This window comes from Microtus pennsylvanicus, chromosome 3 (assembly GCF_037038515.1).
Source record: "Microtus pennsylvanicus isolate mMicPen1 chromosome 3, mMicPen1.hap1, whole genome shotgun sequence".
NCBI lineage: Eukaryota > Metazoa > Chordata > Mammalia > Rodentia > Cricetidae > Microtus > Microtus pennsylvanicus.
In genome coordinates, this window is record NC_134581.1 from 66,948,554 (window position 1) to 66,973,077 (window position 24,524).

The window sequence follows — 24,524 nt, forward strand, 5'->3', positions numbered from 1 at the left end:
TCTTATTGGACTCACTATGTAGACCAGGTTAGCCTCAAACTCAGAAAATCCACCTGCTATGTTCAGCTAATCCGGATTTATCCCATGCTTTTTCAGATCCAGGCCAGCTGGCCTTGGTGAGTTCCCGATAGAACATCCCCATTGTCTCAGTGTGTGGGTGCACCCCTCGCGGTCCTGAGGTCCTTGCTTGTGCTCCGTCTCCTTCTGCTCCTGATTTGGACCTTGAGATTTCTGTCCCGTGCTCCTCTGTCTCCTTTCATCGCCTGATGAAGGTTAATATTCATGAGGATGCCTATGTGTTTGTCTTTGGGTTCACCTTCTTATTATACTGGCTTTGGGGGAGCCTAGGCAGTTTGGATGCTCACCTTAGGAGACCTGGATAGAGGTGGGCGGTCCTTGGGCTTCCCACAGGTCAGGGAACCCTGATTGCTCTTTGAGCAGATGAGGGAGGGTGACTTGATCGGGGAAGGGGGAGGGAAATGGGAGGCGGTTGCGGGGAGGAGGCAGAAATCCTTAATAAATAAATAAATTAAAAAAAATTAAAAAAAAAAAGAAAATCCACCTGCTTCTGCCTCCCAAGTGCTACCTCTATGCTGGCTTACCTGTCCTTTTCAGCAGATTGTGAGCTCTCTTTGGAGGAAACCCCTGTCTGCCTTTATTGCTATTTTCTTGGCACATAGTTTCGATGGCTGCACAAAACAATCGGTTTGATTGGTTTACCTTCTTCTACAGCAGTAGCAGACCATGTTAAGTACCGTGACAGTGGTGCGTGCCTAGGTGATCTCTGACATCGGGAATTAACTAGCGTTGGAGACAAGTTTCAGAGAAGGTGGCATTGCTCACAGTGAGTAGGGCTTCATGAAGTGGAGTAGAAAGCAACGTATACCAGAGAGAACACAACACCATGGGCAAAAACAAAGCTTCATGAGGAATGGTCAGTTTCAAAGGCCATCCTGTATCTCTGTGTTGTCCAGAAGCTCTTGCCTATGAAGCGTTCTTTATAAAACAGAAAATACAACTGAGAGAGAGGAAGTGGCAAGGGGGTGGGGTGTTTAGGAGTTAGGCCATTCCTGTTTCCCAAATAACTGCAAACCAGGATGTGTGTAATTCTTCCCATTATAATTAAGCCTGGGATAAGGTGTTGTTTCTGAAGCCCTGGTTGAAATACAGGTGTGGACCTGGGAAGGCTGAGCTCTCAGGCACACCTAATTAAAGAGCTGGTTCTTGGTCAACTTGACCTGACCTGTCCAAAAATCAGGAGAGGCAGAGCTTGCCTGGGAGACAGAGGACACAGGAAAGCAACTGATGGTTGGGTACCTGGATTGAGGGGAGGTTGACGATGAGCTAACAACAAACTTTGACAATCCTCTGCGGAGGAGTTGGAGGAACACACCTTGCCCTAGATTCCTCGGGAATCCCATTGACAGGTCTTCCAGGTTCACACAGTCCTAGACTTCTTTAGGGGTGGTCGACTCCTGGGCAATTAAACTGGGCCACTGCGGGCAACTCCGCAGTTTTAACCCTTTCCTCCCAGGTTCAGGCACGGGCCACGCTCTCATTCCTCCCCGCCGCGCCCGCGCCCGCGCCCCGGGGTTCCGGGACTGAGCATGCTCAGTAGCCGCCCGCGTCTAGCTCCCAGGGAAACCTCTGCACGCCCTCCCCAGCTGCTCTCGGTCGCCTCCTCGCCGCCGGCCGCCCAGGGTGCATCCCGGTTTGCAGGGCTCCACGCGACCCAGATTCCCGCCCCTCCCCCGCCCCTCCCGCGCCCGCAGCCAGTGCGGCAGCCGCGGCCGCCTCTGTCCAGCTTCCGCGAAGGGACCAGCCGCGGTGGTCACGGTCGCCAGTGCGTAGCCGGAGCGAAGACGGAGATGGAGATCACACTGGCGCTCTCCCGGAGCTGCTGAGCCCACCGCTGTCCCTGACCCGGTGAGTCTCGACCCCAGAGGATTCGAGGGGCGAATGCCCTTGGAGAAGAGAGAGGCGGCTGCTGAGCTGCGTAGGGGACAGCAGAAACGCTCGGGGTTGGGGACAGTGAAGGGACGTGGATGAAAGTGCGCACTACCTGGGTGCAGGAGCGCCGGGGTCACCCAAGACTATAAATCCTCTTTCTCATCCTGCGCTTGGAAATTAACACCCGCGGCGCTGCGGGTCAGCGCTGGAAGCTGTTAGGGTCCCAGGGGCGCGGGTCGCCTAGCGACTGAACGCCACTGCAGGTGCCTAGGGAGGGATCCGAAGCCGGGGACAAAGGGCGGCCTGACTGGGACGAGTGGAGGGTCCTGACCCACGGGGAGCCCTCGGCCCTGCGGGTCAGGCCCCAGGGCGGTGCCAGGCGGTAGAGTGGCAGAGCTGTAGACCGGAGGGCTCGGAGTCTCCACCCCGAGCCAGGTCTGCGGGGATGGCGCGCTGCGCCTCCTCCCACTGTGGGAAACTCCACTCTTGGAGCATCTCCGGGGCAGGTGCAGTTGAACAGGCAGGCGGAGAACAGTCCCGAGAGCTGTTAAAGACAGAACAGTATAGCGAGGCATGCTGTTTTTCCAAGTGCCTTTATTTCCAAGTGTGGGCACCGACTACTCCCCCTCTTGGTGTGTCTGCTCAACCTCTAAGTGGCGAGTCCGGTAACACACCTTATGAATATTTCAGAAACGACCTCACAGACTCGCTTCAGATCAAGTTTAATGAATATGTGTGGGAGCCTTTCTGCCCCACACAGACAGATGGAAGCCTCAGCCACCGCTTGGAGCTTTCCAAATTTCATGTCTTTCTCCCCACAAACCGAGAAAAAGACGTCACAAATCCCCGCGAGCTTTAGATTGGTGTCATAAATTGAGGCTGTCATTTGGAGAGACTGATTTTAGGCAGGCTTTCGGTCTTTGTTCTGCATCTCAGCAACGTGAGTGTGCGTGTTGTGTCGGTCGCTCGACAACCGTCCTTAACTGGTATTACCAATATGGTGGAAAGCAGGTAGCATGCCTACATTGGGATAAACGTCATAATACCTTGTTGTCTTTGATACCACAGGGTAAGAGCAGTCTTAGTCATTCTCTCCCTAGAAGTTTCCTTTTGAGGTCAGTCTAGTTGAAATTTTGCCAAAGGCACACATTCTCCTTATTCCTCACTATTGTGAGATATTTCTTCTTGACCTCTCTCTTATGGGAAAAGGGATGCTTTCTCTGTAAGACATCACCGTCAGGAACAGCAACATGTTTTATTGCAGGGAACTTCCTGGCTTGAAGCAGACTTACACTTTGAGCTGTAACTCTCATGTTACCATCACAATTAACCAGTAAACCAGCAAGCTGACATACTACATAGCTGTCAGGACTCTAAGATCATACACACTGGCCTACAAAGTCAGCCCTCTCCGGGTCTGTGGGAGACAGGTAGGTAATCAGACCCATCTCTAAGGAATTCTGATGTTGACCAAAAGCTCAAGGTTCCCTGTGAAGAATAACGAGGCGATAATACCCAATCTTGCAAGTCGGCTCATACAAGGAAGAGGCTGGGGTGATTCTGTTTACAGATGTTTCATACTTAGTGAAAGGGTCTCCCTAGAAGACTACCGCAGTTACATCACGGGTGGGCTCCCTCTCTGCCTGCCTGGCTGCTTCTCCCAGCCTGAGGACAGTGAGTGCTGCTGTGCTAGGCTAACGAGGAAAAACAGCACTGGGGTGAAATTTTGCTCATTTGCTCTATTGTGTCCTGAGGATTCCACTGAAAATGCGCGAATGTTAGCTTCTGAGAGATTTTTGAAGCCAACATTGGAATGTCTTCTGTGCTAAAAATTGTTGATGGTGTTATAAGGGAATTCTAAGGAATTAACAAAATCAGGGAAATATTATGTAACAAGGAGCATTTCCTAAAGCATGTCACCAAATCACTCAGGACGAGCCCCAGCTGCATTCACAGATGTAAAACCTGGCTAGTTGGGAAGTTTGCAGAGCTCCCACACAGACTTCCAGGTGTGTCAAGGAAGCAGACCCCAAGTCCTCCAAGAACACTTTGAAACATTTTTTAGGATTTGGCAAAAAAAAAAAATTCAGGCTGCCTCCCTGAATGTGAATTTAAACAGCAAATACTGTTTTAATTTAAATATGTCACACATGATATTTGGAATTATACTTTAAACATTATTAGTTGTTTCTCTGAAATTTACTTTGGACTGGGCAGGCATTTTTTTCCCTGGCAACCCCATAATGGAAAGGTATTTTTCCTCCTTTTTTGGGTCGCCTACAGGTTAATAAAACAAAATGGAACAGAAGTCATCTGCCGCTCTGCGGACAATCTGGGGCAAGCTCAGCTCTTGAGTTATTGAGAATAGCTCATGCCTGAAAGTGAGTATTCTCGGTTTTGCACATCTTTCCCGAATGCTTCTACTTGTCAGTCTTTGTGAGAGTTGCCAAGAATCTGAAGATGAGAAGAAGCAGGGGCCGGAGATGTAGCAGGCCCCACATCAGCCAGTGTAGGACTTGCTTTGTCAGAAGTGCGAGGTGTATATTTGTCAGGGGTGTGTACTGTAAAAGCCTGGAGGAAGACACAGAATTCTGCTAGATAGCTCCATCAAGGAATGAAACAGTCAGCTACCCGGCAGTGCTGACAGGGCTGGCCTCAGGTATGAGAATGAATTCTAATCACGGGGGAGAAGAGGAGCAAAGAAAGTAACATGGGAACAGAATGAAGCCAGCAGTTTCAGAAGTTTTATCTGGTAGCCTCTGTTAAAAACACAGAACAGGCCTGTCCTGAATACAGTGTTTCAAAGCACTCCTCCTCATTTCCAACTTTTACATTGTTTCCTCCCCCACAAGAGACTTGTAAATAGTTTCCGATGGCAATGAAGAAGGAGCAGAAATGAGGCAAGGGTAGGGATTGGCAAATGGCAGTTAGGCAAAGGTATCTGTGCATTTAATTAAAAAACTTTTTTAATTTTTCGAAATGTGTGTGGGTATTTTGCCTGCATATATATCTGTGCACCACATGTATACTTGGTGCCCTTGGAGGCCAGAAGAAGGCAACTGATCCTCTGGAACTAGAATTACAGACGATTGTTAGCTGTTATATGGGTGCTGGGAAATAAACCTGGGTCCCCTGGAACCTCTTAACCTCTTTTTCAGTGAGCCATCTCTCCAGCCCCTCTCAATGCATTTTACGAAGCAGGTCACCTGCCTTTGACTAGCATTATTGTGTTCTTTCATTGTTCCACGGCCATCCTGGTCTCTTTAGATAAAAAAAAGCCACCACACAGTATCGAAATGCATTGCTTCTTTAAATTTTACTTTGATATAAATGGAGACATTTTAATGTACCATATGAGATGCCGATCGATATTCAGTTTCTTTGGGTACACTTTCTTGAAATAAGATAAGCATATGTTTAGATTTTAACAAATCTGTTGCTCCGAGTGGGAAAAGACATTAAATTGCTATCATTTTCTGTTTCCATGAGTTGTCTTGAAGGAAGCACATGCTGGGGATGGAGAGAAAGTATATCTTACAGAAATAGCACTGTGAGAAAATGACCATATGCTTGTAGTATCAGAGAGTACCTACTTAGTGTTCTAAGGGAAATTAATTCCAAGGCAACACCGCAGCAAACAGCTGTGTCTGTAAAGACACTGGAAGTCCTAGCTCCGAGGGTCAGGGTAGGGCATGGCATGGGAGCTGGAGGTTAAACCCATGCAGTTCATGGAGAAACTGGTCGCTTGTTTCTTCATGATTCTAACTGGCAAAACTGCAGTGCTGATCTAGAATGACTATCTAGATTACCCTTCTGTCAAGAAACCTATCTGTCTTCACAATCATCCTTCAGAACAGCCTCAAATGTCGAATTATGCATATGTGTGGCTAATTCTCACTTTAGTTTTTTTTTCCTTAAAAAAATAAAGGTGCTGGGGAGTGTACCTAGGTTTTTATGGATGCCAGGCAAGCACTCTAGTACTGAGCTGTATTACATCCCTGAAAAAAAATTAATTTGAGAGTCTCACTAAGTTATTCAGTGTGGCCTTGAACTTTCTCTGTAGTCAAGGAAGGTTCTGAACCCACCTGCCTCAGCTTCTTGAGTAACTGGGATTAACAGGCCTGACCCATAAGACCCAGCTCATATTCTACCACAAATTCTCAAAATCCTAAAAATTACCCTAGTCTTATCAAATAAACGACCATCATCTAAGATAGAGCAGAAAACAGTTTGATTCAGGAACTTACAGCGGTCCTTTTTGCAAAAGGTCAAACATCTTCCTGCCTCATAATTCTGAGTTTATATGAGAGAAAAAAACTGTGGCCAAGGGACATACCGACATTATTAAAGTTCAAGGCAATTAGAGCCTAGGTCTCGTTTTCAGCAAGGTTTCCCGTGGACGCACACAGCTTATTACAGGAAGCGTCACTGCAGTGGTCCCCAGTGACGACTTATGTGAGCTATCACCCAGAGAGCCTCAGCTGATGCCAGATGCTCATTCACCGTCTGAGTCCTTAGTAAACACCCTGAAATCAAACACTCTGCATACAGAATGTTTTCGTATCCCATGAGCATGTAACCTTCCAGCCCCCTTGTGCTGACCGTGGGAAAATAGCATTGTGACTTACTCCAGTTTCTGTGCTGTAAAATGGAAGACATGAAGTAAAAATCTAACGATACGATGCTAACCCTGATGTCTGTATCTATAAAATGAACGTTGAGGCCTTGCCGTGGTTTCAATAGGTGAACAGTTTTGATCCCAAAGAAACTGGAAACTTATGTAAAGAGAGTATACTCTAAACGATGCTTCCCATGCTGTTGAAATAATTACACATTGGAATTTTTACATTTTTGAGGTGAAGCAATTTGGTTGTTGCATAAGTAGAATTTATTAAGCTCCTTTAATAGGTCAGTCTCAGCTGGAGATAGTGGTGTACATACCTTTAGCCCCAGCATTTGGGAAAAAGGAGGAGGCAGGCAGATCTCCAATCGTTCAAGGCCAGCCTAGTATACATAATGAGTTTCTGGCCAGGTAAGGAATCTATCCCCCCCACACACCCCCAAACAAAAGAAAGAAAGAAAGAAAGAAAGAAAGAAAGAAAGAAAGAAAGAAAGAAAAAAAAGAAAAAGTTTTAGACAAAACCCCCCAAAACAAAGATCAGTCCCTGCAGTGGAGATGACTGAGACTGTAAAGACACCTTCAAACCTGATGACCCAACTTCCACCCTGGGCCCCACATAATGGAAAAAGAGAACAGACTCCAGCAGATTGTCCTCTGCTCTCTGCATACACTGTGGGGCATGCCTGTGCACACTCAGATACACACACACACACACACACACACACACACACACACACACACACACCACAAACTAAAGAAATAATATGTGTAATTTTAAAGACCAGTCACAAGCTAGCTAATGAACAGCACAGATTCAGAGCTTCTCACATCCTCTTGCACTGAGGTTTCCATTTTAATTATTAGGCTGAATTTATTAATTAAAAGCCAGACGTAAGAGCTTATTTAAGCCATTGTAACTCTCCTTCTTATTTTCCCTTGTGCAACTCGGTGGTGAAAAGCTGACTTTCAAACAATATGTGTGTCTGTGTATGCTTGTGAACGCCAGCGTCCTCAGAGACCAGGAGAGGACATCGGATCTCCTGGAGCTAGAGTTAGCCAGGTGGTGGTGGCGTACACCTTTAATCCCAGCACTCGAGAGGCAGAGGCAGGTGGATCTCTGTGAGTTCGAGGGCTCCAAAGTGAATTCCAGGACAGAATCCAAAGCTACAGAGAAACCCTGTCTCAGAAACAAACAAACCAGCTGTTGTGTGGCCCCCGACATGGGTCTGAGAATTGAACTATGGTCCTCGGATAGAGCAGTATGTGCTGTTGGCCACTGTGCCGTGTCTCCAGCCCTGGCCAAAGGTTTTGACGGTTTTTCACTCGTGATGAAGCTAATCATTTCTTTATCTCATAGATTTTTTTATTTTTTGTTTTGTTTAGTTTAATGGATATCCTCATGACATGAATTCTGTTCCCTACATCTTTTTTTCTCCCCCAGGTGTCATTGGAAATATGTGAAATGCAAATCAGTTACTGGAAAGCATTTGTCGTGTAAATACATTTCTTCTTTTTTCTTTGAAATGAAGCAGAGAGATATTCTATTCAAAAGCTGAAAAACAATTTTTCTAAAAGTTGTGTAGTGTAGTAGACCCTTTACTTTTTTGTTTTGCTTTTGTTTATTTGTTTGTTTGTTCTGTTTTTGAGACAGGGTCTCTCTCTCTCTCTCTCTCTCTCTCTCTCTCTCTCTCTCTCTCTCTCTCTCTCTCCTATGGCGCTCTGGCTGTCCTGGAACTGGCTCTGTAGACCAGGCTGGCCTCCAACTCACACAGTTCCACCTACCTCTGCCTCCTGAGTGCTGGAATTAAAGGCATGCACCACCATGCCCAGCTTTGACTCCTATTTTTTAATAGAATATTTTCATTTATTCTTTGAGAATTTCACACAAGCATTCAATAGATTTTGAAAACCCACCTTTTCTCCTTTCCTCCATCTATGACCAAACCCCATCACATCCTCTCCAGAGTCCAGAGTTCTCTCTCGTTCTCTTCCTTCCTTTCTTTTCTTCATTTTCTTTTCTTTCTGTCTGTCTGTCTTTCTTTTTAACGATCCACTGAATCAAATTAGTGCTACCCATTTGCACATGGGTATGGGGCCACCCACAGGATCACGGACAGCCTGTCAGTGGCCAAACCCCCAAAAGATTCTCTCTCGTCTGGTCGTCGTTGACTGCCAATGGCTCCTTTTGCTAGCGAGGAGGCCCTCTGAGTCCTGCCACATCATCCTGGCATTTTGACTGTCTTGATCTGGTGTAGGCCATGAGCTGTGAGTTCAGAAGCACAATGATGATGTCATGTTCACAAGACATCATTTGACAACACTCTTCCCCATCCTCCAGCGATTGCATTCTTTGTGCTCCCCCTTCCACAATATTTCCTGAGTCTTGGGAGGGGAGCAGTTGATATAGCTGTCTGATGAGGCCTGGGCATCCATAACTACTTATTCTCAGCACTTGAACCAGTTTTGAGTCTCTCTGTCAACTGCTGCCCATCACGAAAGGAAGCTCCTCTGGTCATGATTGAGAGCAGCACTAATCTGTGGGCATAACACAAATATTTAGAACGCAGTTGGACGACATGACCACTTAGCAATACAACAGTGATGGATGGGTTCCTCCTGTGGCTTACGACTCTCTCGGAGACAGGCTTACAGTACTAGGCATGGATTCCCTCAGTGAGCAGGCCTAAGATCCTATTAGAATGTCGCTGGTCACCCCCAGAACAGTCACACCACTAGGGGCCAGCAGCGTGTCTTGCCTGGCAGGTCAGTTCTGTCCTATTGCAGGATCCAGTCCTAGTAGGACCAGCATCTTCTCTCTTCCTGTGGCTTTCGTAACACCTTCAAGCACGACCAAAGCTGGCCACGGAAGAAATCAACTGGTCAGCTCCAGATTGATTTCTCTTGATCCTGCAGCTAAAGTGGGACACTTTGGTCTGAGTTTTAAAGTGTCTTTAACCTAAAGAGCCATTAAAATTAGCTTTTAAAAAAATGTAAGTAATTCCTTTTAGTTATGAAGCTTAATCATAGGTTCTCTTAAAATAGTAAACACTTATTAAAACTGTTAATTGGGATGTCTATTGCATGTATCATTAGTGGTGATTTAAAAAGCCTTTATTAAAATGCCTAACATGAATGCTTTCATATTCTATCCTGTGTCTAATGTGTACATGGCCCAATATGTGAGCCCAATAAATTCAGATCAAGATTTAATGATACAGATGATTTTGTCTTAGCTGTCGTTCTGTACTGTACCAGATAGTTCCTCACTATTCCTTTGAATGATAGTTCATATATAAATACATATAATCGATTCATAAAAATACGTATACATATAGAATCCTTCTGGAACACATCCTATCAATTATCTGAGAATGTGATAGAGAATTGAAATCTGAGACATGGTCTCAAGTTGACCAACTATGTTGAGAGAATGTGGAAGAATAGACGGTGGGTTTTGCTGGTTTACTTTAGAATTTCTTATTGGCCATAATATTTTTACAACTTTATCAATGATCAAAATCTATATAGGTCATCATAAACATCTCAAAAAGTAGAGAATTTGTATAATAATAATAATTCAATTTGATATCCTTTGGCCCAGAAAAAAATCAAGAGTAAGATTATATTTTTAAAGGGTTGGTTATGAGATTCATTTAGGATCTAAAATCAGTTCCAAGACCAGAGTGTGGAAGTACCAGCTTTTCTACTGTTGGATTATGGAAACAGTGTTCTCACTTGAATATGAACAATAGAACTTTTGGTTGGATTCATCAATGTTTTAAGCTCAAACCAAAAAGGGTCAAGAAACCAAATATATAGCATAGTATCTATAGAGTGACACCCTTGGGACCCCCTGTGGGAGGTGCAAGAAGAAAGAATGATTTCTCTGAATAGGATGTTGGCTCAGATGACCTGAAGATCACCACCTAATTTGATTGTGGACTTTAAATTGAGTCCCTGGGTGTTTACACATGAATCTGCCATTGACTAACTCAACTTAATAAACTATATGTAACAGATAACTATTTTACCTCTGTCCTTTGTTTGAAAATGAATATATATAACATCATTATTTTATATTTAATATTCCCTAGGCAACTAAAAATCACAAATTAATCAATTAAAAGTTAAGTATACCTTTTCGATGACTACTACTGGGTTATTTCCAGAATATCCTTTAATTATGTAAGCTCATATCTGAAACTGTTCTTTCTGAATAATGATGCTTTTCAGCAGCCCTAAACCTAGGCATGTGTCTTAAGTTGTGCATCTAACTGAGTGTGACAATGGGTGTGTAGTCCCTGGCATCCCTCTGCATCATGTTTTGGCTTTCAAAGACATTTGTTTATACTATAGAATGGTCATTTGCTATTCGTTTTAAACATTGCCTTCAAAATTCCTGTCCTGTATTGGTGACTGTATTCAGTGTTATACAGAGAAACAGAGCCAACAGGAGATAGGCACATTTGTGCACACACATACATGTAGGGTGTGTGTGTGTGTGCATAAAGAGATTGATTACAAATGATGGGCTCTCTTAGTTGTGTCCATAATCTGTTGTCTGCAAACCAGAGACCCAGAAAAGCTGTTGAGATTCTACACAAGAGCAAGAAGACACCAGATCTCAGACATCATGTGAGAAACTCCTTCCTCCTTCCTCCACCCTTGTTCCATTCAGGCCCACTGCAGCTGGATACTGTTGACCCATACTGGGGTTGTTGAGTCTAGGGATCCAAACACTGATCTTATCCAGAAACTACATTCAGACATACCCAGAGATAATGTAACTGGGACTCCTTGGAGCAGTTGAAGTTGACATATAAAATTCGCCATCACAAGGCCCCCACTACATTACAAAACAGGTCCACTTCCCACAACAGATGTTGAAAGTGCCAGATGTTTGTTTTTCACACACCTTTGAGGCTGAGACCTCTTTCTGGCATCCAAATTCCATTTCAGGGATTCCAGCCATTAAAGCCCCTCTACCAATGCCAGACAGTGAGGAAGCAGTACCAGCCAGTGCCTGGAGCTGGCACTGTGTCTGGAGCTGGCAGCAGAGGTTTCTTTCCTAGGCTGCATCTATGTCACATGTTAAGGAAGCATTGGGGGGGGGGGGTGTTATGTAATGTCCGGACACGATTTCCTTGTCCACCTGGACATCTGGGGATTATTTTCATGACAAATGCATTTTCTGCTTAAATAGGAGAAAGGGTTTATTTGGTTTGGGATTTGGGGTTTGGTTTTTGAGACAGTAGAGCAGACTGGTCTTAGATTCTTGGAGATCTTCCTGCCTTAGCCTCTTCAATGTTGGGGTTTTGGGTATGAACCACCGTGGCCTGCTAATTTCTGTTTGTGCAATAGTGAGCTCTGATTAGCACAGGACTGATCTTATGCTATTGGAGGGGCATTCATCAGTCTCTAGGACCCACTGAGTGAACGGCAAAGGTGGGGAGATAGTTATTCAATCTCTTAGTGTTAGTGAGACAAGTCACCTTGTGTGGCCTGAGCTAGTGATCTGGGGATAAGTAAGGAGAGGTAGGGAGTCCAGTGGCAAACTTATGTGGAGACGTATGAATCTATGAGCATAGTGATTTCAAAGATTGCTTTGGGGTGGAAATGGGAGGTGGTTATAAGAAAGAATGCTTGTCAGAACAATAAATACTATGTTTCAACTATTTCAAGAAGCAACATTTTTTTTCTTTTTTAATATATAAAGTTTTGGTCTCTAGAGTGTATCATGCTTTAATCACCAGTCTGTTCCTGCTCACCCCATCCACAGTTCGCTGAATCTAGGATGTTTTTGATATAAACTATCATATTCTGAGTAAAAAGCTTGTAAAAAAAAAGTCCTTAAAGTGCTTGCCACACACCCATGAGGACCCGAGCCTGTATCCCCATATAAAAAGCCAGGTGCAGCGGCATGTGCCTATAGTCCCAGAGCCAGGAGATAAAAGAAGAGGTTTCTGGGTCCAATCTTGCCAAATCAGTGAGCTCTAAGTTCACAGTGAGAGACCCTAATGCAAGAAATAAGGCAGCAAGCAATAGAGGAAGCCTCTGACTTCCATGGCCGCCTGCACTCATGCACACACGCCCATCCATACACACATGCCCATCCACACACACAGACCCATTCGCATGCATGCACACACACTCACCCATACACACACACATACCCATCCACACACACAGACCCATCCACACACACCCACACACGCCCATCCACACACACAGACCCATTCACATGCATGCACACACACTCACCCATACACACATGCATACCCATACACACACGCACACAAACATACCCATCCATACACACACCCCACACCCATACACACACACATACCCATTCACACCCCCCACCCCCACACAATGCCCATACACACACACCCCACACATACCCATACATACATACACGCCCATCCACACACATGCACACATACCCATCCACACACACCCATCCACACACACACATACCCATACACACACACATACCCATCCACACACACCCATCCACACACACCCATCCACACACACACATACCCATACACACACACACATACCATACACACACACCCATCCACACACACACATACCCATCCACACACATATCCATCCACATCCCCACCCCTACGCAATGCCCATCCACACACACACAAACACACACATATCCACACACACACACACCTACACATACCCATAGACACACCATAGACACAACTAGAAATAAGATATGAAAATAAGTACATAAAATAAATGGTTTCTTTACACCAGGGTGATACTCTTAAGACTTGGTACTCCAGTCCCTAGGACCCAAACCTTCTTCACTGCAAATCTGTGTTTCTCAGGAAAGCACATTTGACTTTTAGTGTGGAAGCTGTCCCCACATTTCTACTGCCTTTTACAATGGCTTTTATTTAGAATTTTAATTTTCACAACTAAAATATTGAGAACACTTTGTGTCATAGGGACTATAACTTTTTCAAATTCCCGTAGTCTCTTAAAGGTCAGAGACATATCTCATCAACTGTGCTCGCCAACCGTGTGCTGCCTGGAAAAGCAGAAAACCGTGTGCTTTTGAAGCAGGCCATGAGTAAATTTATGGGCAGCCTTGACTTCTGCAGCGAGCATGGACTGCCGTCGCTCTAAATCACGAAATAACCCTAGATGAGTGCCCATGCCTGAGGAAGGGAAGGCGCTTCCGCGCTGCCGTGTCAGGGCACGTCAGCAGGTCCGGTTTAAAGACGATTGCTGAGGAAGGAGGAGAGAACAGCCCTGGACCGTGGCCTCGGGAGATGGGTATCCGTGACATGCCCCTCTCGTGGGGTAGGCTGGGCGGCATGTGGGGACAAGAGCTGTGCGGTTTCAAAGACTTCTTCATCCATTTCATTCGGGGTGGTAATTTTTCATATCTAGTTTTCTGCCATCGTGTGAAAGCCAAATTACATTTTTTCCATACTTTAGATGCTCACAGCCATAGGTTTCTTTCTTTTCTTCCTTTTCACCCCATAACATCCCATCTCTCCATCACCTTACTGGTTCCTTCCATTTTTTGTCGTTTTTATTCAGTTTGTTATTTTATTGCTTCATATTCTTTTAAAATCACAAGGCTCTCATTCTTTACATAGATTTGTTACTTTTTAGGACTTGCTCAAATATGAAGCAGGCTGAAAATACAGACATTATCTGAATCTGCTAATTGTCTAGTTAGGATTTCCTGTTGTTGTGAAGAGACAGCATGACCACGGAAACTCTTTTCTTTTTTTCTTAGTTTTGGTTTTTCAAGACAGGGTTTCTCTGTGTAGCCCTAGTTTTCCAGGAACTCACTCTGTAGACCAGGCTGGCCTCAAACTCACAGAGATCCTCTGGCCTTTGCCTCCCGAGTGCTGGGATTAAAGGCATGTACTGCCACCGCCCGGCCTGACCACAGCAACTCTTATAAAGAAAACATTTAATTGAGGTGGCAGCTTACAGTTTCAGAGGTTCAGTCCATTATCACCATGATAGAGATTATGGCAGCGTGCAGGCAGACGTGGTGCTGGAGCTAAGAACATTTGGTTGTTGTCCCAGGCAGATGTGTTCCTTGCTGGCGTGCTCATTTTTGATAAGGCCTTTGTTCTGTTTTATTATAAATCATCCCCAGACAGGCATGCATGCAAAGCATAATAAGGAATTAATGTAAACCGCATCAGCCTCAGGTATCTGGTAGTGGAAACATTTTCTAAAGTGTTCATGTTTTCCCTCCAGTTTGCATTTTTCACCAAAATATGACATCACTGAGGAAGGGGTGGGTCAAAATGAAACATATCTATTTCCTATTTCTTCTTGTTCTTCTTCTTTTTCTTCTTCTTTCTTCTCCTCCTTCTTCTTCTTCCTCCTCCTCCTCCTCCTCTTCTTCTCCTTTTTTTTTTTTTTGGTTTTTGTTGTTGTTTTTTGAGACAGGGTTTCTTTGTAGCTTTGGAGCCTGTCCTGGAACTCACTCTGTAGACCAGGCTGGCCTTGAACTCACAGATCCTCCTGTCTTTGCCTCCCGAGTGCTGGGATTAAAGGCATGTGCCACCACCACCTGGCCAACTGTTTCTTTTTTTAATATTTATTTTATATTTTCTTTGTGTGTGGGGGGGGATTTTACTTGCGTGTATATCCGTGTACCACATTTGTGAGGTGTCTATGGATGTTAAAAGAGGGTGTGGATCCCCTGGAGCTGGCATTAGAGAAGGTTGTGAGGCTGGGCCACCATGTGGGTGCTGGGAGTCAAACCCTGGTCCTCTGGAAGAGCAGCCAATGCTCTTAACCACTGAGCCATCTCTCTAGGAACACTTACATCTATTTCTAGTAGATTTTGAAATCCCTACCTGACTGAGGAATGTCTTCTCAATTCTTGTTTGATTACATTCTAGAAGGGCCATAATCATCATTAGATAAGACCAGAAGTGTCTGGAAGGTGATCTTCTAGGTAGCTCCCCAAGGATGCCATGAAGCTTCGGGTACAGGCTCAAACCCACAACTTGATGGCTTGCTTCCTGGCTTTGCCCTTTAAGGTGAATTAAATGGAGTTTTCATTCTTTTTTCCAAGTCTATCTAGAATTTTGTCCCAGGGGCTTCTAGAGGCAGCACAGAAGCAAGCTGAGTGCCACTGCCTCCTGAAACTCAACTCTGCCGTGTGCTAACTAACCATAGACTCTCCTTGGAAGATCCCTTAACCTCTCTAGCTCGATTTCCCCTGCTGCAAAGTGGAGACAATAGTTAAGATTCACTTCATGAAGTGGCTAGGATTGAGTTTATAAACAAAACCCATGGTTGTTGCCCAACTCTTAGCAACTTGTGTTTAGATATTAACTGTTATTAATTCCACAAAACCTTAAACTGAGATTTAATTCTTCAGGTTGAATCTTAATATTATTTATTTGTTTTGTTTTTTTGAGTCAGGGTTTCTCTGTGTAAATCTGACTGTCCTGAAACTCACTCTGTAGACCAGGCTGTCTTTGAACTCACAGAGATCCACCTGCCTCTGCCTCCCAAGTACTGGGATTAGAGCTTTATCTTAAAATGTACTGTATACTCTTTTAAATGCCGGGATAATCACAAGTTGGACAGATGTTAGAATGAATTGGCATTCACTTTGTGAGTTGGTTTTGTTTTTTTTTTTTTTTTTATGGATTTTCGAGACAGGGTTTCTCCGTAGCTTTTTGGTTCCTGTCCTGGAACTAGCTCTTGTAGACCAGGCTGGCCTCGAACTCACAGAGATCCACCTGCCTCTGCCTCCTGAGTGCTGGGATTAAAGGCGTGCGCCACCACCGCCCGGCTGTGAGTTGGTTTTTATGTGTGTGTAAGCACCATGTGCCCATGGCATTTTGGTTGTTACAGTTAAAACTTCGAGAGTGTACAGGGAGTTCTCTCTCTCTCTCTCTCTCTCTCTCTCTCTCTCTCTCTCTCTCTCTCTCTCTCTCTCTCTCCTAGGATTTAAGATTTTAAAGAAAGAAGCTTTGCTGCCTCTAGTAGAGTCTCTAACCATTCCCTGGGGTGTTCAATGGCTGGATGGAAGAGATGAGGTTACACTGTGGTACTTTTTACAAAGAACTTCTGGGAGCTTCATGCTCAAAAAAGGCTTGACAAGTCCCCCAATGTCGGGGTGAGGAGCCTTTCAGAAGTCTTGGACCACTCATCACCATCCCTTCCCTCCCAGCTGGAAAAAGAGAGGAGGCAGATAACAGCGGAGCCCCATACCGAAGTGCCGACTCGCCTCGGGTGTTTGATCAGCAAGCTCGATCATTTGATCTTTCTCTTTGGATCTGTTCATCTCTGTACACACAGAGACAAATCACTGCCGTGCCCTGCCGAGCTTAACAAGCCCAGCTTATAATCGTATTCTTTATTATAGGGAAAGTAAGATCTAGATGATTTTTTTTCTTTCAGGTGGGAAATTTAGAGTTTGTTTTACTAGTGTTATTATCAATAGATGTTTTTAAAGTGTATTTTCCTAAGTTACAGCGTTTGTTCTGACAAATATGTTGGTGGGTATGCAGCTTGCCAGGCTTCATTCAGTTTAGGAGCCTGGGTAGGAAAGAAACAGCAAAGAGATCATTTGTGAGGGGTGAGGAGACGGCTTAGCGGATGAGAGTGCTCGCTGCACAGCATGGGGACCCGAGTCCAGATACCTTGTTCTCGGAAGTAGATGCCAGCACCTGTAACTCCAACACTGGTGGGGCAGAGGTGGGAGGATTTCTGGGGCTTGCTGCCCCAGTACCCCAAAAAGAGCAAGCTCCAGAGTCAGTGAGAGATCTTGTTTCAGGGGAATAAGCAAGGGAGTCCTAAAGCAGAACACTTGACCTTTTCCTTTGCTCACCAGACAAGCACATGGGTGTGTCTTACATACACACACTAGTAAAAAATTTTTAAAAGTTTTGGAACACTATTAAGGATGCAGAATACAACAGACAATTCTGGTGTCCACCCCAGAATGAACTTCCTCTAGAGAATAAGTCATGAATAAGGGGCAGTGCAAAGAATGGTTTTTATGTTTTCCTTAATTAATAGTGTCACCCTTGAAAGAGGGGACACTAATGTCTAGATAGAAAATTGGTGAGCTTTTTCTGAATTAAAAATGTTTGACACCCGTACTTGTCAGTGGGTGAACTAGCTATAGCCAAGCGGGTAATTCACATTTGATCGTTAAACGCAGTAGCCTGGTGTGTATGGACACTTGAGATGTCTGTGGCACCAGTGTCTGTTGTGGCAGTGCTGAAGATGGGGAGACAACCAGTGCTAACATGGCCACAGAGGAGGACTGTGGCTCTTGGCACCTTCACTGAAAAGCAATCCAAGGATATTCCTTATGAAGAGCAGCTCAGGGCACCACAGATCATGTCCCATACGTCTTACTGCAAAGACTGTCTAGCGGTAAAATTTATCCCCCTTCAAACATAAAGAAATAGACCACAATTTTAACTAAGCATTTTTTTTTATTTTTCTGTACAGATTTGAACTAACTTATATAATGACTTGGCGGTGAGCAATGGGTTAAATGGCATTTTTCTTACTCCTTAACACCTGCCGTTTTTGATGTTTCTCTGGGGGAGGAGGGTGCAAATGAATTACATCTAGCTGTGTTGTCCTCCTGTTTGGAGGGCAGATGAGTAAAACTGATGATTATTTTCTCCATCACTTTTTGTCCACCCAATAAGTGAACCCAGTTGCTTCTACCCGATAAATATTTCTCATCTCTTTCCCTCTCCCCCTGCCACCAGCATTTGTCAATTCAGGTCACAAAAATCTGCCAGAACGTATCTTAACGATGTCTTGGGGTTTTTTGTTTTGTTTTGATTTGATTTGATTTTGTTTTTTGTTTTGCTTTTTGTGTTTTGTTTTGCTTGTTTGTTTTTTGAGACAGGGTTTCTCTGTAGCTTTGGTGCCTGTCCTGGAATTAGCTCTTGTAGACCAGGATGGCCTCAAGCTCACAGAGATCCGTCTGCCTCAGTGCTGAGATTAGAGGCATGTGTCACCACTGCCTGGCTGTCTTGACAATTTTGTAAGTGACTCTTGACAAAATGATCTTTTACTTTAGATGAAGATATAATAATAGTGACAAAGTAATAACCCCATGGGTGCTCAGGCCCTGGGAGCCCATTATGTACCTGTAAGTATCCTAAGAACCTACATACTTTGGTCCATTCGGTTCTTGGAACTACCTTGCAAGGTAGCTATGACTGCTCTTCCCAGTGAACCCTAGACAGACAAGTGGCTTGACTAAAGCTGTCAGCTGGCTAGTGGTACTTGTGTGAACTTTCTCCCCAAAACTTCCACTCATAACCACCAGTCCCCTCCCTACCCCTCTGGCGACTTGTCCCATGGATGTAAGTCTTCCTCAGAGTCCCAAACCATGCTGCACAATCCAGTGCAATGCTGGCCACACACACTGGACAAGTTTTGTCCCCGTGGGTAAATTTGGGAGCTACTATACATAGCCCAGAAAGTTTTTGCTTTAGTTTTTCTGTTGTATTATTTCATTTTCCCATATTGTTATGACATGCAATCTAGATATGTTAATTTTATCTTTTTAAAATTTATTAATTCTTCAAGAATCATGGACAATGTGTTTTGGATCACATCCACCCGCCCCCCCCCCAGCTTCTTCCTGATCTATCCCACTTCCCTCACCACCCAACTGGTGTCCCGCCAATAACTGTGACTAGACCGGTCAGAGCTTCCTTGGGCAGAACTCTTTACTATTTATTATTCTGCTAAATGGACTTAAAAGGTTTTCTAAGATAAAACAACTTTGTAGCCACATAAAATTGAACTACTTGAGGATAAAAATGTCTGTTAAGTCTGACAACATATTCCTGACTGTAATTCATTCTTTACCACTTCTGTATTAGGAGAACTCTAATTCAGTCTCATCCTCATGAAAAAGAAGAGTTGCCATGAAGATGGGTTGTATATCTGGGTTTGTTTAGTAATTTCTTCTGGGCTGTGTTCTAATTATATTATAAATATTTATCTAAAATCTTTAGATATTAGATGATCTCCTAGCCTTCAGATCCATCTATCTCCATACCATCACTTAGCCCTAAAAACTAAGAATGTCCTAGATTCCTAAGTCAAATTCTCCAGAGTTCTGTATCTCAGTGAACTCTCTCTCCAGCTGCCATCCACAAGCAGGGGTGTGTGTTGGCTCCTCCTTTTCCTTCACAAATCCAAACATCAAGTGGTCAGTTTACAAAAGTCTTGCCAACTCCATCTGCAAGTATCTCTTAAATTCTTCACTCTGTATCTCCATCCACTGCCTTCCGACACCATCATCTCTGTCAGGATCATCACAGAAGCTTCTAAAAGGTATCACCACTGTAATTTCATCATGGTACAATTCACTCTTTGTACTATGATCAGAGTAGGTTTTTAGATTTTACTGTTATTTTATGTGTATGGATGTTTTGCATGCATGTATGTGCACCATTTGCATGTGTCCTGTACACAGAAGCCAGATGAGGGCATCAGATCTCCTGGAATTGGAGTTACAGATGGTTCCTAGCCACCATATGGGTGCTGGGAATCAAACCCAGGTCCTCTGGGAGAGCAGCCAATGCTCTTAACCATGAGCCATCTCTCCAGACCCTGGAGTGTTTTTCAACCAATAAATCTGTGTTACATACCAGCTTGAAAGCCTGCAGTAATTCTCACTACTCATGTAAGATGCTTCGACCTCTTTCAACACCATCCACAGAGCCTTCTGAGATGACCTTCTCTGCCTTTCCACCTCTTGTTGCCTTCCCACCGAGGACCACCTTCAGTCATAGGAACATCCTCTCTATAACTATTGTCCTTTCTTTCACTTCTGGGGTTTCACATGTGCTCTTTGGGGAGTCCCCTACCCCCGACATTTAAGCTGGTCATCTCTCTTCCTTGATGTCTCAGGGCACATTTCCATTTGTAGCCCTGTGCCTATGCACCTATCTGCTTTCCTGTGCCAGCCTGTCACTCAAGACTGTTAGGTCGGAAGGGTGCGGTCTCGCCCCTCTAATTCACCCTGTGTCTTTGCTGCCTAGCACTGTGTCTAATCATAAGAAGCATTACATCTCCTTAGAAATGCAAGTTTAGAATGGCGTTTGTTTACAGAGAAGTCACTAAGAGGTACAAGTAGTTCCTTTATACCGTACCACCCAGTTTCCAGCATTAATATCTTGGATTAATGCAATATACTTGCCACAACTAACAGATATGTGTTGGTATCTCATTATTAATCCAAGTCCATCTTTTTCCTTCTAAATAGTATTTTGTAAGTATTTTCAGTTTTATTATTACTGTATGTGTATGTGCATGATATGTGTGTGTGTGTGTGTTGTAACTGCAAAGATGTAAATGTCACCCACATGTGTGCGGAGGTCAGAGGACAACTTTCAGGGGTTCGTTCTCTCCTTTCCTCGTGGGTCCAGGGAACTGAGTTCTGGTCATCGTGCACAGCAATACTTCCGCCCCCTGAGCAGTGACACTCAGGGCTGTGCTTTTTTTAGATTTCCTTAGCTTTTACTGCACACCCCTCTTGTGCTTTGGGACCTTGCCTGTGATGCCGCATCTAGTAGACCCATCTCCTTAGGTACACACCTCTTTGTTTTCAATCTTTATTGGACTTTTCCTATTTCTAATGACCTTAAGCATTTTTGCGAAGCTCAGTTATGTAATCTGTGGCAGGTCCTCCCTCTGGGGTTTGTCTGACATTTCTCTCCTGATTAGACTGGGGTGACAGCGTTGAGGGGAAGTCACAGGAGTAAGTATCATTTACATATGGCCATTTGCTGTCAGCGCAACTTCTCGCTGGTGACATTTGCTTTATCACCTGACTCATGCTTGTCAAGAGTCTCTGTATTATCCACTCCTTTTTCTGTCTTTCCATACTGTCTCCAGGAAGACACCAGGTCTAGCCTTCCTCTGAGGGGAAAGAAGATATGTAGCCTCCTTCTTGTGTTTACTGATCCAGTCATCCAGTACTGACGCAGTACTGATAAGGAACCTGGATCTTCGTTATACCTAGGTTCTAATTCAATACTGCCTTTTGTTGTTGTTGCCCAGATCATTCCTTCTTTGACCACTGGGGCTCTTTCCACGTTTATCTGTTGCTTATTTTGTTTGTCTTAAACACATCCCTTTCCGGCACAACCTAATATTTCTCATCATGTCCCAGACTTAGAGTGACCATTTCTCCAAGACTCCCTGGCTCCTTTCAAAGGTGAGCAATGAAGAACCATAAATTCTTTGGAGACACAAAATAATTAAGTTAAAATTTTGATTCACTTAGAAACCACAGATCTGCAAAGAAGGATGTGAGAGTCCCACCATCCAAAATGAACAAGTATTTTTTATTTTGCTTCTGACATAGTTTCTGAGAAAAACACTTAAAAGATTAAAGATCATTGCTCTCCTCTCTGTCTCGCCAGAAGCAATCAACCACAGTCTCCACATGTAGATTTTCTTTTTCAAACATGTAGACTCTACATTGTAGAGAGTACTTGAAGGAGAAAATATATGTTAAGGGAAAGACTGGACTTTAACTGTGCTCTGTCCCCCAGCTTTTGAGCTGCTCTAGGTGGTAGCTGTGACTCTTCCCCTCACTGTTCCACTCATTTCTCCTGAAGCTAGACTTCCCTCTTGCCCCTCCTTCAGGGATATCTTCTCTCCGCTCTCAGTTGCAGCCAACTTTGTTTCGTTCATCTCACCCACCCTTGATTCTCTGAAGGCTGCCCATGTATCATCCTTCCCAGAAAAAAACAGAATGTCTTAGTTAGGTTTTCTATTGCTGTGGAGAGACACCATGACCACAGCAACTCTTATAAGGAAAGCATTTAATTGGTGTGGCCCACTACAGTTCAGAGGTTCTGTCCATTATCCTCATGGTGGGAAGCAAGGCAGCATGCAGGCAGAAATAATGCTGGAGCAGAGAGTTCTTACGCCTTGATCCAAAGGCAACAGGAAGTAAACTGACTCACTGAGCATGGTTGAGCATATGAGACCTCAAAACCCACCTCCACAGTGACACACTTCCTCCAACAAGACCACACCTCACTCCAGCAAAGCCACTCCTTTCAGGGGTCATTTTCTTTCAAACCACCCCAGAGGGTATCATGTTGTAAGCTTTGCGAAGGCAAACATTTTTGAGACTTTTTAAAATTAACTTTGCTGTTTGACAATTTCATACATGTTTGATGCATTCTAATTACTTTCCCACCTGCTGTCTCTTCTCTCTTCCTCCCCATCAACCCCTTTCCTCCCTCCAAATCCCTCTCACATTCATGTCTTCCTGTTTGATTTCATCACCCACTGACTTTAATCAGGGCTGTCTATTGGAACTTGGTAGCCTCACCAATAGATACACAACTGAAGACAATGACTTCTCCTCTCCCTGAATCTATCTATCAGTGGGGTGGGGGTGTAGATGCCCCCATTCATAACTAATGGTTGACAGGAACAACCTTGTGCAGGCCCACGAACTTATATGAATAACTGCTGGGCGAGCGTGACTGTGATGGCCACATCATATCCAGAAGATGGCATTTCACAATCCATCTCCCTTCTTCTGATCTTACGTTCTTTCCACTCCCTCCTCTATGGAATCCACTCCCTGAGCCTTAGGGAGGCTTGGACTGCAAAGAACTGTGCAAATGTAAGATCTTATTACTCTGTTCATTGTGAAAACAAAACAAAAAACAAACAAGAAACTTGAACTTGACACTTGAGGCATCATTTATTTGTTTGGAGTATCTGACTCTTAGACAACTATTTTAAATCTTCTATTAGCATATTCTAATTGGACTGATTCTGAGCTCAGCAATATTATCAGTTCCTTCCAGTTCTTTCTGAACTGTTGCTTTTGGAAGGCTGAGGCTGTCAGCCTGGAGATCATAGGGTATCTGGAAACCATGATAGTAATTTTCATGGCTCCTTATTTTTCTTATATGTATTATTCCTCAAGATGTAGGAAAATTACCCACCAAAGAGAAAAGACTTATTATTGAAGCTCATACAATCATCTCTGGCAAGTTAATTGTACAGTCGTAAGTTGAAAGGCTGCCGTGTTCATCTCCAGCTCTTGAATTCCCTTTGTGGAAGGTTCTAGTGATGGTGTTCTGGGCAGAGCAGGAGGTTTTTGGAAATCCCAGTAACCCTCAGTTTTTTTTTTCTCTGTAGCCCACACTTACTTTGGCAGAAGAAAATTTGGAAGCAGTCGCTTGAAGACAGTTGGCATCGTATCTGGAGAGCAAACAGCAGCACAATGAAGCACTTCCTGAGGTAGGTGGTCAAGGCTCCCTGGGTGAGCCTCTGAAGTAGAGAAACCTCGCCAGTTAGAGAGCCAGCTGTCTCCTCTGCTCCTCAGCTGTGAGACCCAGACAGGATCATTGGATTTGCATTTTGAACGAGGGTAACTTGTGAGTGAGGCTCCTCTCTTCCTCTGTCCACCCTTTGATGTTGAGAGAGCACTTGGAGGTGACAGGAGAGCCTGGTCAAAAGCATGAATGTCCTTCATGACCTCAGAAACATGTGTTCCTCAAGAGTGATATGCGGTCGTCTGAAAGTTGAGGTCAATAAACCAGCTATTAAATGATCAATAAATGTAATTTCTGTAAAATCATTGTTCTGAAATAAAGAATTTTAATTCTTCAAAATTTACGGCTTGACTGACACACCGGTCCACACCAGTTCTTCCCCATGGTGCCAGTGTGCCCTGTTTGTTCCTGCTGCCTTGCTGTCTCCACAATATCCATGAACAGCTCCCACACTGACCCACATAGAGTCTGTGCTAGTAGACTTTGGACAGTCCTGTTACTTAGAAGCCATTGACTAGATTCCTTGTGACTAACTCCAAACTGCTATTTGCCATCGGATTTCCCATTAATGAAATATATTGAATCATATTAAAAAGTTACAAAATAGAGTTGGTCACAGAGTAGAAAATTCAACACAT

The 24,524-nt window shown here is 44.2% G+C and overlaps 1 protein-coding gene across 2 annotated transcripts in view; it reads left to right on the plus strand.

Annotated features, from left to right (window-relative positions):
• The first annotated feature begins 1,619 nt into the window (after positions 1-1,619).
• The window catches only part of Elmod1 (ELMO domain containing 1), a 54,639-nt gene continuing 31,734 nt past the window's right edge, over positions 1,620-24,524 (plus strand). Inside the window, exons 1-3 of one of the 2 annotated variants that reach the window (XM_075965884.1) lie at positions 1,673-1,926; positions 4,234-4,331; positions 23,750-23,851. In XM_075965884.1, the coding sequence (XP_075821999.1) occupies positions 23,835-23,851 (17 nt within the window). In that variant the 5' untranslated portion in view covers positions 1,673-1,926; positions 4,234-4,331; positions 23,750-23,834. Of the gene's footprint in view, positions 1,927-4,233; positions 4,332-23,749; positions 23,852-24,524 lie in introns of both variants that reach the window. The other variant, XM_075965883.1, reaches the window with a different exon arrangement.